The sequence below is a fragment of the Gobio gobio genome (assembly GCF_949357685.1).
Source record: "Gobio gobio genome assembly, chromosome: 18".
Lineage (NCBI taxonomy): Eukaryota > Metazoa > Chordata > Actinopteri > Cypriniformes > Gobionidae > Gobio > Gobio gobio.
In genome coordinates, this window is record NC_137111.1 from 37,278,047 (window position 1) to 37,293,506 (window position 15,460).

General features: G+C 42.0%; 2 protein-coding genes across 5 annotated transcripts in view; one reads left to right on the forward strand and one right to left on the reverse strand.

Annotated features, from left to right (window-relative positions):
* Positions 1-5,773, forward strand: part of atrn (attractin) — a 95,458-nt gene extending 89,685 nt beyond the window's left edge. For both annotated transcript variants that reach the window (XM_079842622.1, XM_079842623.1), the window contains exons 28-29: positions 2,965-3,079; positions 3,200-5,773. In XM_079842622.1, the coding sequence (XP_079698748.1) occupies positions 2,965-3,079; positions 3,200-3,324 (240 nt within the window). In that variant the 3' untranslated portion in view covers positions 3,325-5,773. The remainder of the gene's footprint in view (positions 1-2,964; positions 3,080-3,199) is intronic.
* Positions 5,774-8,525: 2,752 nt separating this feature from the next.
* gfra4a (GDNF family receptor alpha 4a) overlaps positions 8,526-15,460 on the reverse strand; it is a 145,321-nt gene continuing 138,386 nt past the window's right edge. For all 3 annotated transcript variants that reach the window (XM_079842384.1, XM_079842385.1, XM_079842383.1), the window contains exons 7-8: positions 11,569-11,750; positions 8,526-9,834 (exon numbers count right to left, since the gene is read on the reverse strand). In XM_079842384.1, the coding sequence (XP_079698510.1) occupies positions 9,700-9,834; positions 11,569-11,750 (317 nt within the window). In that variant the 3' untranslated portion in view covers positions 8,526-9,699. The remainder of the gene's footprint in view (positions 9,835-11,568; positions 11,751-15,460) is intronic.

Sequence of the window (15,460 nt, forward strand, 5' to 3'; positions counted from 1 at the left end):
AGATGGACATCTTTAACCATCACGCTCACATCTTTTGGAGTGTCTCGCACGTGACACGCATTCTAAAAACGTGGCGCTCATAAGTTCAACACGTCTCTAGACCTTGCAGGGGTTTTTTTATGTTCCATTGACCTGTGCCTTGCGTTCTGTGTGAACCGGCCCTTAGACTCTCTGTGGTGCTCAGCAACTTTAAACCATCACACTTCCAGTGTCTAAGTAAGATGAAGCTTTCTTTAATTGTTTACTTTAGTTTTAAGGCTTCTTGACTTCCCTATGAGATTTGTAACTAATAACTGCATTACATAGTATAACAGCTGTATTTGATTTCAAGAATTGCTGGTTTGTAATTACTGTTTTGTAGTGTTTGTTGTCCTAACACTGTAATGACAGCCCTAGAGTGAAGATCCGATTTAGATTTACCTCTTTGCTGAGTTTTTACTCCTGCTCTATCAATGTCCTATGCTCGCTATCAAGGTTTAAACACAATTACAATCCAGCCCTCCTTGATAGCAAAAAGCTATAAATGCAGTTATTTCCCTCAAATCTCATAGAAGGGCCCAGAGGGTGTGAAACTAAAGTAAACACGACGAAACAAGAAAGGAAGCACAGTGGACATCAGAGCATTCAGTGCTGTAGTATGAGGCCTCTGACACACTCCGTATACCTCTGCCTTCTCGCTCGCTCGCTCACTCGCCGTCGCTCTCGTTTTCTTTTTTAATTATAAGAGTTAATTAAACAGAACCTGTCTTCTGCTTGCTCAGTCTGGTTGCCTCAGATAATCGCCTGAGCGGCAACGTAACGGACGCACATATATATGAATACATACATATAGCAGTATGCCCATCCATACTCATGGCGTTGCTCTCGTCGGCTGTAATTGAATTTTACTAGGAGTTTCTTCTTCTTGTGTGCCGGAAGAGTAGGTGTGTATGGCGTTGAAGATAAATAGCGTTCCCCCAGCTCTGACTGGGAAAGTGCGAGGAGGAGAGAGATAGAGAGGAGTGAGGGGGTGAACTGGCCTCGGTAGGATAAGAAGAGGTTTAAAGAGAAGAATATATGAAGAAAAGGTGGAATGAATATGCAAGTGTGCTGTACAGAGGGGAGAATGTGTGAATGAGGGTAGGAGAGCCGCAGTAAGCACACAAACACTCAGTCATTGAACAGTCTTTTTGATGCATACGCACTAATACGACGCATACACACAGCACACACTGGGGAGACTCGAAAGTTAAGCAAAAAGAACAAGTGTGTGTGTGTATATAAAAGAGAGTTTATGTAAGTCTTGGGACTGAGGGCAAAATGAGAGTGTGAAATGGGTCAAAGCTGGAATATGATTTGTGCGTGTGTTCCAAAACAGAAGGTCATGTGCTTTCAGCCCTGCATTAACCCACACATGCTTTAACACACAATTTTTTTGTGTGCAAGAACTATGGTAATGCTATGGTGGTATTTAAAGTACAGTGCCTTGAAATATAGCAATCATTCCAGTACAGTGATATATGTTAAAGTAACATGGTTTATCTACGTCTTTTTCTACAAAATGCTATTTGGTGCAGTGGTTTTACCACAGTTAAGAGGTCAATGGGATAATGGCATAATACAGCAATATACGATAACAATGACTCAGGTGTGCAAATATCAGCTGCAGTTGTTGAATGTGACTCATTCGGTAAAAATGTAGTGTCGGAACTGCCTAGGTGTGTTTTAATGTCATTATTATTTTCATTAAATGTCTTGAGACCACAATGAAAATCTTCGTTTTGCTAGTTTTAGACATTTGAAACTCAGGAAATTCAGCTTAGCCATGATCGGACTTGTAACGTTATGGGCCAGGCGTGAGAGTGGGCGTGAGAGTGAGAGTCAGAGTGTGTGAGTGTGTGTGAGTGTGAGTTAGTGTGTGAGTGAGTTAGGGTGTGAGTGAGTTAGGGTGTGAGTGAGTTAGGGTGTGAGTGAGTTAGTGTGTGTGAGTTAGTGTGTGTGAGAGCGAGTGTGAGAGCGAGTGTGAGAGCGAGTGTGAGAGCGAGTGTGAGAGCGAGTGTGAGAGCGAGTGTGAGAGCGAGTGTGAGAGCGAGTGTGAGAGCGAGTGTGAGAGCGAGTGTGAGAGCGAGTGTGAGAGCGAGTGTGAGAGCGAGTGTGAGAGCGAGTGTGAGAGCGAGTGTGAGAGCGAGTGTGAGAGCGAGTGTGAGAGCGAGTGTGAGAGCGAGTGTGAGAGCGAGTGTGAGAGCGAGTGTGAGAGCGAGTGTGAGAGCGAGTGTGAGAGCGAGTGTGAGAGCGAGTGTGAGAGCGAGTGTGAGAGCGAGTGTGAGAGCGAGTGTGAGAGCGAGTGTGAGAGCGAGTGTGAGAGCGAGTGTGAGAGCGAGTGTGAGAGCGAGTGTGAGAGCGAGTGTGAGAGCGAGTGCGAGAGCGAGTGCGAGAGCGAGTGCGAGAGCGAGTGCGAGTGCGAGTGCGAGTGCGAGAGCGAGTGCGAGTGCGAGAGCGAGAGCGAGTGCGAGAGCGAGAGCGAGTGCGAGTGCGCGAGCGAGAGCGAGTGCGAGAGCGAGTGCGAGTGCGAGAGCGAGTGCGAGAGCGAGTGCGAGAGCGAGTGCGAGAGCGAGTGCGAGAGCGAGTGCGAGAGCGAGTGCGAGAGCGAGTGCGAGTGCGAGTGCGAGAGCGAAGTGAGTGTGTGTATGTGTGTGAGATTTAATCATTGTGTTTGTTTGATATTTGGCGAGTCCTCTGAGCATTTCCCCAGACGATACCCATATGGATGGACGGTAGCTGAAGCTCATTAAATATGCAAATCTTATCCAATCCTAGCCGTGGGCGTTTACTTCCAAGTGTTCAGTGTGGCACGCCTATCAAATCTGAGTGTTTTTCAGAGAGCCTCAAAACCAAGGCAGAAAATAGCCTATTACTTATTCATTATGGTTTTTTTGAATGCACAATAGAAGGATTTTTTGTAACTGTTTCTCTCCTTTCTCACAGTCTGTGCCTAAGCCCATAGCTTTGGAGCCCTGTTTTGGGAATAAGGCAGCAGTGCTCTCCATCTTTGTTAGATTACCCAGAAGCCCCGGCGGTATTCCACCTCCAGGACAGTCAGGTGGGTCGGCGAGCCAATGCAATTTGGCCCCACACTGAGTGCTGACAATTTTTTACACTTTCTGCTGCCGAGGCCATTTATGACGGTCAGAAACACCTCTTTGTCTTCCTCTCTTCTCAGGTCTGGCAGTAGCGAGTGCATTAGTGGACGTCTCTCAGCAGATGTGTCTGGGATATAAGGAGAAGTCGGGAGGGTTGCGTAGCCGCAAACAGCAGCCATTAGCACAGCCCGCCACCTGCATCTGACATTTACTCCTCGTTCTCTGAGCTCGGACCCCTGCCAGGACCGAGTCACAGGAACGCGCGCTTATGGCTGGGTCAAATTCATAGGAGAAGCAAGGGGTGCGTGGTTTATCGAAGCCAAGTAGACTCTGATTGGAGAAACTGGATCTCTTCTGGAACACTACAGGAAATGAACTCCTATGTGACCCTGACTGATAGGACTTATCCTGGGCCACTTTATGATATTTAACTTATTTCGATTATTTTATTTCCTTTTTACAATCAGGAGGAGAAGGAATCCTTGCACTGCTGCATCTCTGTTGAAGGCAACACACAAACACTTCCCTTCTAGAGACGGTCTTTGGCTGCATGGCTATAACACAAACACACACACACTACAGGGCGTGTTTTAGAGGCGTATAGTGGGTCTTTGTCTCTTTAATCATGGCGGTAGACTAGTTCTGCCTCCGCAAATTGCTTTTATTTCCCAATAATAATTAATCGTGTCTCTGAATTGGTGCACCAACTCTCTGGAATAAATCATGACGGTATGTTTACAAGCGTTTGATTTTACAGGTCATCTGTGACGTCTCTCCCGAGCTTTTCATGTTTGCCCGAGTAAGAAGATCTACATTTTAGCTTTTTCACATCCTTCCATTTCCTTTTGAATTACCTCCTTTTCACGTGTGATCTGAGACACGAGTGTTTATGTTTGCCATAATGATAGCGCTGCTTCTGCTTTTATCATTTACTTCCTCTCACTTCTCTCTCATCTGAAATCTCAGCCCATTTCTCATGCACATTTCAAGGAAAGAGGAAATAAAAGGAGACTGCAGGCAGGCACGCAGCAGCGAGCAAGGGCCTTGTTTGGGTTTCTCAAAATGTCAGATGTCATTTTGGGCTGGTGAAGGATTATCTGCATACACAAATGCACAAACCTGGACCTGCGTCGGATACCGGAGGTATTCTCGAGGATATGGAGTGGATCGCCTTGTGCGAAGGAAAGGTCAGAGATAGAGTGCGCAAATGTGACATTATGAAATCTAAACCGGTGTAAGTGTGTGTAGCAGCGCAGTCATTACATCTTTCATTATCCTGCCGCGCGCTGTTTTGAGACTGCACAGATGACCTGCTTGCCGGTTCTTGGTGCGTTTAGAGTGCCATGAATAAAGGGACACAGGTCGCTAGACCAGAACAAAAAAACATCTAGTACTGACAGCCTAAACAAGATGTTATTAATCTGTCAATGGAAAACCCATGTCCTGTGACACCCATCAGGCACGAATGTAAAGCTGGTCGCAGAGTGAATAGCGTAGAGATTTAGTTTTTCTTTCGATCCGTTAGGGCCCAAAAGGGATAAACGCATTCACACGTGCACGCAAAGTGGTCTAATGAAAGGAGCTGGTCTCTCTTCCTTCAAGATGGAAGCTAATTCTCTCAATGCTTTTCTCTGTAAGCCTCAAACAGTACTCCTCGCACACCGACTGCACCATCTATATACAGTGATACTGTAGATACGGAGTCTGTAGTTTGTTAATATGTATAATGTAGCAGCAAGTGCACTCAAGTTTTTTTGTACATAGTGATGGACAGTAATGTGAATGCCGTCTCTGTTAAGCAACTTACTGCACATGGAGGGAGGAGTATCCCAGGCTTTTGAAATGTGACTGCATTGCAGCTTCTTTTGTATGTAAGATGGCGAATGTCATGAACAAACTTTAAACTAGCTGCCTACTTTAAAGAAAAAAATCAGACCTGAAAATTTCAACTGACCTTGTAATTATATCTGTACATAAAGAATGACATAGGACATTTTGTCTATAATTAAAAGGTAAAATGACGACGACTGCCTGTAAATCAGTTGTTTTAATGTTGAGTGAAATTGCTGTGTGCTTTGTTAATCTCCCATCATTTACGTAATGAGGTAACAAGCAGCTCGCTTTTGCAGTGTTCGTGTAGCCCAAGGGGAAACGGCACTGTATGGCTTAACACTTGTGCATCTAATGTACATTGATTTATCATCATAGCATAGTGTGCTATTGTAAACATTTCAACTTGTCTGATGACGGGACAGATTAAAAGCATTATGTCCTTATTATCAGCAAGCGGATGAGGATAAACAACATCGTGACAACTTCCCCAGCTCGGCGAGAGCTTTTATCTAGTGCCTCTTCAGATCAGACGCAGTCGAAATGGGATTACGACGGAGCTGTCAAAGTCTCGCCGCTCAGATATATTAGAGATACTTTGCTGCTCCATAATCGAATGGAAATGCTCACCATTAGCTTTATATTTGCGTTTGTCGCGCTTTCCTCAAATCCCCTCTTTTAAAAGTCAGTTTGCCCTGAGCCATCGTAGAGGTCTCGATTGAACAAATTCTTTGTTGTAGAAATATTTTGTTTAATTATCATGAATGTGCCATTTAGTTGTCCTACATTTTACAGGCATCTGTTGCTGCATGAATTGTCCATTTAAAAAACAAAAAACAGAACATTCTTAAATTACAGGACCATGAAAGTCATCATTTGGACTCAACAACATGACGTGAGTACAAGTATTTTTTCAATTTATACACAAATTATTGTTTTCTGCATTCGACAAGCTCAGCCATTCAACCCTGTAATCCAACTACAAACTAGCTGTCCTTTGCTAAGTGACAGACGTTTTCAAACCTTTTAGGCTAGATTTGCATTATAGGCCAAAGAGGGGAAAAATGTCTGTGCACCATGTGCAAATTCATAAGTCCACTCTATTGTTGAGTATTTTCTCCTTAAAACTGCAGCGTACCAAAGACGTCCGTCAATGTGTTGGGCGGAGCTTTTCTCCACTGACTGTCTATGATGTTTAAAGCATTTCTAAGAAAAAGTGCAAACTTCATATATTAAATCAAATATATCTTAGTCGTAGTAGTTCTGTTCAGAAAGTCCCTTGATAATTCCATACACTGAATAACCTGACAGCCATTGGTTTGAGTGATTTGGTATGCCAGCAAACCTTTGTCGTCTTCCTCCCATTGTGTTCGGATATCCTATATGTTTAGCGGCAGTTGTGGGGGTTTTGTTTTGTTGGGGTTGTTAATGCTGAAGGGCAGTGTGAATGTGTGTGGTGACCCAGACGATGCACATAGGTGGCAATGCAACAACTGTGCTCCAAATAAATGAGGGTTACTCCACTCCCTGAGTTACTCATTACCCCCTCAGCTTGAGCTGATCAGCGGGCCCACACACAATCTGCGCCCACAGAACTGATTTCTGCACGATTACATCAGTCATTTATGAATCCCCATGATTAATTATTCCCTATTTTGGCTCATTTTATAATGCTTTCGCAACTATTTTTAAAGATATAATTCATTACAACGGTATTTATTTTTCTGTGAGACGACAATAAAAATGTGGACATCTTCATACACTATATTGCCAAAAGTATTGGGACACCCCTTCAAATCATTGAATTCAGGTGTTCCAATCACTTCCATGGCCACAGGTGTATAAAATCAAGCACTAGGCATGCAGACGCTTCTACAAACATTTGTGAAAGAATTGGTCGCTCTCAGGAGCTCAGTGAGTTCAAGCGTGGTACCGTGATAGGCTAGCCTGACAAGCCAGCCCCTCATCAAGATGTTGGGTCTGGGGACACACCATTGGCAGGGCTCAATCCGAGGGGCGGGATAAACGGTTGTCTTTCAAATTCCCTCTGCACGCAATAGGATAGCACTACAACCAACCAGAGCAACGAAGAAGGTTAAAGCGGAGCTCGTTCATAGATTAAACTTTCGCCGTATCCGGTCGGCAAAACACAGCTTCCTTTCTTAAGAATGACTTCAGTGCCGTTCTTTGTTCTTTTCTCAAAAAAAAGCTTAACAAGTCTTCCAGAGTCACAGCCAAAGCCGATTTGAAAGACTGCTGTTCGCCAGCTTCTTTGTTTACAAGTAGCATGCGGAACCGCTGCAACTCTGCCGTCATTATGTTAAGCCCGCCCACCGACTCTACACACGATGTGACTGGCCTGACCAGAGTTTGGTTTTTCCAGCTCGCAAGCCAGCGGAGAGTTGCTAGACGACCCTGGCTGCAAATTACATTTGCTGCCGCTAGGGTGCGTCTAGATTTCTAGGCTAGTGATAGGTTGCCACCTGTGCAATTCGGGAAATTTCCTCACTACTAAATATTCCATGGTCAACTGTTAGTGGTATTATGACAAGGTGGAAGCAATTAGGAAAAACAGCAACAAAGTGGTAGGCCATGTAAAATCACAGAGCAGGGTCAGCGCATGCTGAGGCGCACAGTGCGGAGAAGTCGCCAACTTTCTGCAGTCAATAGCTAAAGAACTCCAAACTTTGTATGGCCTTCAGATTAGCTCAAGAGCAGTGCGTAGAGAGCTTCACGAAATGGCTTTCCATGGCCGAGCAGCTGCATCCAAGCCATACATCACCAAGTGCAATGAAAAGCATTGGATGCAACGGTGTAAATTTGCCACTGAACTGTAGAGCAGTGGACATGACGTGTTCTCTGGAGTGACAAATCACGCTTCTCTGTCTGGCAATCCGATGGACGAGTCTGGGTTTGGCGGTTGCCAGGAGAACGGTACTTGCCGGACAGCATTGTGCCAAGTGTAAAGTTAGGTGGAGGGGGATTATGGTGTGGGGTGTTTTTCAAAGGGTTGGGCTTGTCCCTTAGTTCCAGTGAAAGGAACTCAATGCTTCAGCATACCAAAAATTGGACAAGTTTGGGATGTTCCATTCCTGTTCCAACATGACTGCGCACCAGTGCACAAAGCAAGATCCATAACGATATGGAAGAACAAGTTTGGTGTGGAGGAACTTGACTGTCCTGACCTCAACACCTTTGGGATGAATTAGAGCGGAGACTGCGAGCCAGGCCTTCTCGTCCAACATCAGTGCCTGACCTCACAAATGCGCTTCTAGAAGAATGGTAAGAAATCCCCATAAACACACTCCTAAACCTTGTGGAAAGGGTGGGCCAACTTCATATTAAACCCTACGGATTAAGAATAGGATGTCATTACATTTCATGTGCATGTAAAGACAGACGTCTATGGCAATATAGTGTATATACGAAGAATCTCACAGATATTTTTCATACAGTTGTTTTCAATGATCATTTGAGCATATTTTACAATCCATCACTGCAGAATTTTCCATGTGCTGATCATAAACTTTGGCACTTACTCACTCCATGCACATATTTGGAAACACAAACATTATTCTGTACATCTGTATCTGGCAGCTTTATTTTTCAGATAATAACAAGTAAAATCCACAAATATCAACCCATTTGACAGAAATGCTTTGTCCCGTTTTGTGATGCCGGTCGTTGGTTGTCAATAGTCTCTGGAGGTTAATTGAGGGTCAAAGCATTTACTTTTCACTCACCTTGTTTGTCATCGCAGGACAATCGAGATTAAAAAAAGCAACACAACTGCAGATGTCGAGTGCTCATGGGATGGGGGATGCAGAACACTGTCGTCAGTCAGTGGAGAGAATCGATGGACCCTTGTGCTCGTTTTGATTGGCTGAGACAAACAGGGAGTTAGGAGATATGATAAAGCTGCTTGAATTCACATGAACAGGAAGTGCTTTGTTTAACAGGGTGTTTTGTGCTTCTTTTTCCATTTGCGATAAGCAGTTTGATGCAATATTTCAGACACCCATATTCACAGGTGAAGTATACAAGAACTCAATGATCGTGGCATTCATCAAGATACTTTAACCTCTGCTGCTCTTCTTATCTGTGCCATTCGCGGACTGCTGGGAGAAGCAGCCTGTGGGATGTACATCTGAACAATACACATTACAAAAATAAAGACCGTCTCTGTTACTCTCTGAAGCCCGTGAAAGAGCTCTCATCACGGACACTTTTAGTGCGTTACATCAGTTTCCTTTCTTTTACCACTGGTTCCTGTGCTTCAAGCAAACATCACAAAATACACTTATATCCGGGTGAATATACAGCACACATACCAAAACCATCCATTCGAAAGAGCTGGGGAAAATAGATATTAAAATATGGATGATAAACAAGTAGTTGGGGGTTTTTTTTTCCTTCCTTTTTTTGTGATAATCAAAGAGTGGGCACGACGACTGCGTTTCAGTTGCTCTCTTTGGAGAGAGGGGTTTTATCTTACACGGGCACCGTCTTCTGTCCAAAAGATGAGAGAGACGCACACACACAATTATTTAAACTCTTGAAATCAGTCATTGTGAACACCCAGACGATGAATCACTAAATTGCGTTGAGGAATGGAGCAGGGTTTCATATATTCAAAGAGTTTAGCAGTTCTTGCGTCCTCTCTGATCGAGTTATTGTGAAGTGGAAATTAAAACTCATGAACACGCGCACGCTGTCCCAGTCCTGTGGTGCTTCGATTGGTTGCTTGATTTTAAAGTTGGAGAGCCAGCAGCAGGAAGGGGAGGAGCCACATTAACATGGTCAGGTGGGCTGCTGCAGGACTGTAGTCATAGAGATCAGGAGGCGGGAGCGTAGAGTCGCCCCACAGTCTGTCCCTCTCGTTCATCTACAGAACAAAAAGAGCAAGGGAGAGCTTTAGATACATGATGTGCTTTTGTTTTCATTTTGTTATTCTGCATTTTATCATCTCATCCTGTCCTTTCTATAGTGAACATTTACCCTGGGGCGGTCTAAGGCACCTTTGATTTCATTTCCCTCTAAACCACTAGACGGCACAAAAACTTGGCGTATCATACAAATAAAAAGTTAAAAAATCATACATTGTGATTTCTGGATATTTTTTTTTAGATTAGGTCTCTTACAGTGGACATGCACCTACGATGACAATTTCAGACCCCTCCATGATTTCTAAGTGGGAGAACTTGCAAAATAGCAGGGTGTTCAAATACTTATTTTCCTCACTGTATATCTGAATACACAAACATGCATGTATATATTTAAGAAATATATATATATAAAATGTATAATGTATGTAACAAATATGTAACAAATTCTTAAACATATACATGCATGTGTGTATTTATATATACATAATTATACACAGTACACAACTTGTTTTGGTTGTGATTAATTGTTTGACATCACTACCATATCTATAATGAAAAAATGGTATTAATCATATAATAAAATATGATTTAATTATACTGTAAATATGTTATAAAATATTATGGGATCTCCTTCAATGCATTCACAATCTTTACTTTTCAAAATAAGTTTGTTTCTGTATTTTTAAAATATTTTTTATATTAACATTTTAATTACAGTATGTTTATTGAACAAAAATGAATGATTTTATTTGTCAAAATAAACAGAAAATAGTACAAACTTTGCTAAAGTGATTGTTTTGAGCAAGTATTAGCTTGGATATTAATAAAAACATTATTTTAGCTAAAATATTTGTGTCAATACGTTGTTCCCCTTGCCACCCCATACATTTATAAGATTTTTAAACAAAATAACCCACTTTTATGATTTATTTCCACACAAAATCTGTTGCTCCATAACTGTTCAATAAAAACTCATACTCATACACTTTGGGAGTAGTAAAAAGCACATTTTTTTTCTTAAGGTGTGCCTTTAGCCCCGTTTAGTTGTCTTTTAGAGGCATAATATTACAGACACAGTACTAGATGGATGAAAAATAAATGTGCATCTGATTATAAATACAGGTTTAGAAGCATAAATTATTGGCTTCTGAAAGCATAAAACTCAAGATTAAATTTTTGAATGATTGTCCCATTGTGTTCCAATGTAAAAATCTGTGTCTTGATTGAAACGCTGCATTAGTTGAGAATCACTAAAAATAACACAACAGCTAAAGCCAGTCTACAGTAAGGTGGTTTGCTAGTCTCCCAGCTGACAAATCCCAAAACCTTAAAACGAGGATAGTGTGGTGAGCTTAGCCAGGCAAGGAAACAAGCAACCGTAATCATGTTGACTGGTTTACGCTGTTTCCATAAGCAGTGAGACAAACACGCATCTATGGCTTTGTTCAGTCAGACATACAGTAAGGCATGTCTGACTCTAATCCATGTAGTTGTTTGCAAACTGAACCGCAGAAAAATAAATCCAAACCATATCATATTTGAATCCGATTCAAAAAGGTGTACTTTTTTTTTTTTTTTGGTCCAGTCTGGACAATCAGAATGTCATTTTTGGGATGCATGTCATACACAATGCAAATCTGTTTACACTCACAGGAAAGCTTGGCAAGTTAAGATTTTCAAAAGGTCCTAGAACACATAATGGAAGTCAGACCAGTTGGGATAAAGGCTTGTACCTGTGTGGGCATCTGTGGACGCAGTATGTTCTGCTCGGTCTCCATGGCAGAACCAATGGTGGTAGTGGTCGTCTCGGTGCTGGTAACCAAGAACTGGTTGTAAGCGTTAGTATGGGAGCCTGGAGCTTGGTTGGTCGCAGATTTCTGGTCTGTGTCGTTCCCGAAAGCCAAGATGGCGTTCTCTGTTGGAAGGGAGGGGAGAAAGTCACACACACCCTTTTGCAGATGAACACGTCTGGAAGGCAGTCATGCCTCGGTTGGCTTTCTCTTTCAGACATGTCTCTTTTTCAAAATGGGTTTGGATTTCATCAACATGCTTTTCTACAATCAAAACAACAAAACACACTCGGGGGAACCAGAGAACGACTGGCTTATATATAAAGCATGAATGTTGACAGAACAGCATTCAAGATCACAAACTCCGTCATCTGATTCATGCTCTAAATACAGCCCGTTTCTATAGTTGAAATGGCATCCCTATATTACCGATCGGCTAATCCTGCCCTCCAGAAATATATGTAATATATAAAAAATCCACTTGTATTTCCTAACGGCTTGGCATTTGTCCTTATTTCTTTGCTCATGTCTTCCATTTTCTTTATCTTGTATTTTCGTTCAGTGTTTTCCCTGGGGAAATATTGGTTGCATAAAATGGAGTGTACTTGAGTGAGCCTCTGTTCCTGTGGGTTTGAAAGAAGTTTGATTACCTCCAGTATCTTGATGTTTCAACCAAATCTTACCTTTAGTAAAACACCGGTGTGTATTCATTTCGAAATATTCTTTACAGTCAGCCATGTACCAGCGAAACTATCTTCGATATTAAACCTGAATACAGATTTCACAATCACATTTTCCCCTTTTTATTGGCTATATATGAGATACAGTGACAGGCCGTATGAATGATAATAATCTGAATTGATTAATTCTCGTCTAGTAGGTCACTTGTCTGAAATTACAGTGGCGTGAAAGTCACCTCAATTAAGGCACGACTGTGAGGATGGCACTGGATATGAACTAAGCCTGGTATTCATTTCTGGTGGTGATGAAAGACTAGATTTATGAATGGTTAAAGGTGGTGTGGTTGAGTGAATTTTCTTTCTGAAATTTGAAACACTAATTGCTTAATCTTTGTAATCTTAACAGGGGAGATGAAGCGACGACAGGTTCATGGGTAGCCAAGGCTTGTGGGGAGCGAAGGCTGGCCCGTGTGGTCCGATCAAACAGACGAGCTACTGTAGCTCAGATTGCTCAATCTGATAGAAATAGAAAGGTGTCAGAATACACCGTGCATAGCCGCAGACCAGTCAGGGTGCCCAAGCTGACCTCTGTCCACCGCCGAAAATACAAACACATGGGCACATGAGCATCAGAACTGGACCACGGCACAATGGAAGAAGGTGGCCTGGTCTGATGAATCACATCTTTTACATCACGTGGATGGCCAGGTGTGTGTGTGTGTGCGTCGCTTACCAGGGCAACACATGGCACCAGGATGCACTATGAGAAGAAGGCAAGCCTGCGGTGGCTTTGGGGAATGTTTTGCCAGCAAAAGGGGGACCAACGCAATATTAGATTATGCCTGATCGGTGTACATGTATATTTCAGTTAATTGCCAAGACAGCATTTCTATTTTTTTCTTCAGTTTTTAAAGTTTTGCATCTAATATTTATATTTTACTTAATGTTTAATTTACTCGTTTAATACAATAACACTGTTCATTGACACTAAATAATGTTTTTGCCTTTCTTGAGCTTTCCCAAAAGCGTGTCATGAATGTGAGTGTTGGAACATGATTTGGCAGTGATTTGCTCATTACCCTGATGATGTAATATAAAGCCCATCTATCATGTTTGCATCCATTCCATTGCTAAACATGTCAAACTAGTGACATATACAAAGTAAACAACACCCACTCAGGCACCACTGTCAGTTCCATCAGAATCAGTATAAACAAACATCTTTGAAATGATGATCTGTGTGTGAGGTAGATTTTTACAAACACTCAGCTCTGTTCAATTAAAGCTGCCTTCCATGTAGACAATGGCTGCATCCAAAATCGGATACGTTCCTAACAGGCAAAAAACAGTATGTGACAAAATAAGTATGGCTGAATTCACAGTACTCGTTAAAGAATAGGCAAAAAGTACCCGGATGACCTACTTCCGGCGAGATTCTGAAATGTGCATACGTTTGACATTATCCCATTATAGGATGTGTGAATGGTAGTGAAGCGACGTAACTGACGCTGGTAGGTCACATGATAATGACAACATGGCGAATGTAGTACGTCCAGATTACAGTCATACTATATAGAACATCATTTTTTAGCAGTCTTGCAGTAATTACTTATTCAAAATACTTACTCAAGAGAGTAGGCTATGCGATTTTTGGATGCAGCCAATCATTTCGTCTGCTTTGTTCACTAATGATCTGAAAAGGTAACTGTGCTGTAACCTTGCTGTGAAGTTGCTTCTTGCTGTTTTTGTTGTCCATGTCAGGAAAAAGCTGTCCTATGAGCCTTTAACTTGGAAATGTTTTAAACATCAATAGAAATAGAACATGAATTTATGATTTCCGAATTTTTCATTTCAGAAATCCAGCACATACACTGCTCTATCCACCGTCTTTTTAAAGCAAGAGCAGCCATTTGTAACATGAATGTGCGAGGCTTCCGGTGTCAGTTGCTTCCAAGTTATTTTACCTGTACAAAAACAGTGTTATGCTGCTTTATATTTATATTATTTTAATGTATTATCATAATCATAAACACACTGGTTTGTAGTGTAAGTAGTATTACTGTTTATTGCACTTTTGTTATTCTTTAAGGGGTACTTCAGCGCTGGGAAGATGAATGTATTTAAACTGGGTCATTTATGTAGTAGAAATGTGATTTTTTTATTTTATTTGGTGCCTTCTAGGTGCCTCTGAATTTGGTGCCTTCTAAAATACAGAAAATGTATTTTTGTCTCATGTGGATGAAAGACAACAACTCCCAGAATGCACTTGCTTCGCTGCCCTACGAGGCCACTCCCAAAGCCACGGCTATTGGTTATCACTTGCCCACCGCCCCCACTGTCGTTTTGATTTTCATAGTAATACAATCATTTCGTTCAGTTAGAGAATAAACACAACAATAAAAAACGTGTCTTTTCAATAACGCTTGAGTGAGCCGAAGGAAAGGCATGCCAGAAACGCAGCAGGAGTCAGATTTCATTCATCACGAGAGCGAAGAGATGAGCAGAGCTGAGGTAAGTGCGGCATTCATTCTCGGCGCGTGTCTAGTCTGGCACGTTTTCAGATTGCATATGGAAGATTAACTTTCATAGGAATACATTGAAAAGTTTAAACACTCACTTTGCTCCGCACCACCCAATCCGAGCGGTCGTGCGCATTTACATTCTGTGAGTGAGATCCCTCCGCTGTGGGCGGGTTGAAAACATGCGGAACAGCTCCTACTACTGGCTGTAGTATTTGCGTCATCAGAGGACTTTTTTCAGAAATAAAATCTATAATTCTCTCGTCTCATGGGGATATGAGGGGGGAAAGTACCATAATTTGAATATACTACCGGTTTTCTACTGATACAAAGCTTAATGCTTAATCGCTGAACCCTTTAAGTTATTTACCTATATGGCCAGATTAACCAGCAGCTTGGTCCAGCGCAAACCCTCTTTTGCCATTAAACTACTGTCAGGATTTACTAAAGACATGCTGTGATAAATTAGCGCTGAAAAGGCACGGACGGTTATTTTTGCGGCTGATCTTATTGCATATGCATTTGTAGGAGTTTCCCTTTCAGGCACAAAATTCATGGGAGGAGAGTATTTAAATGAATCATGCAAGGTGATTTACAAAGGTTTGCGCTCGTCAATTTACTGGTGTGTGTCATTAT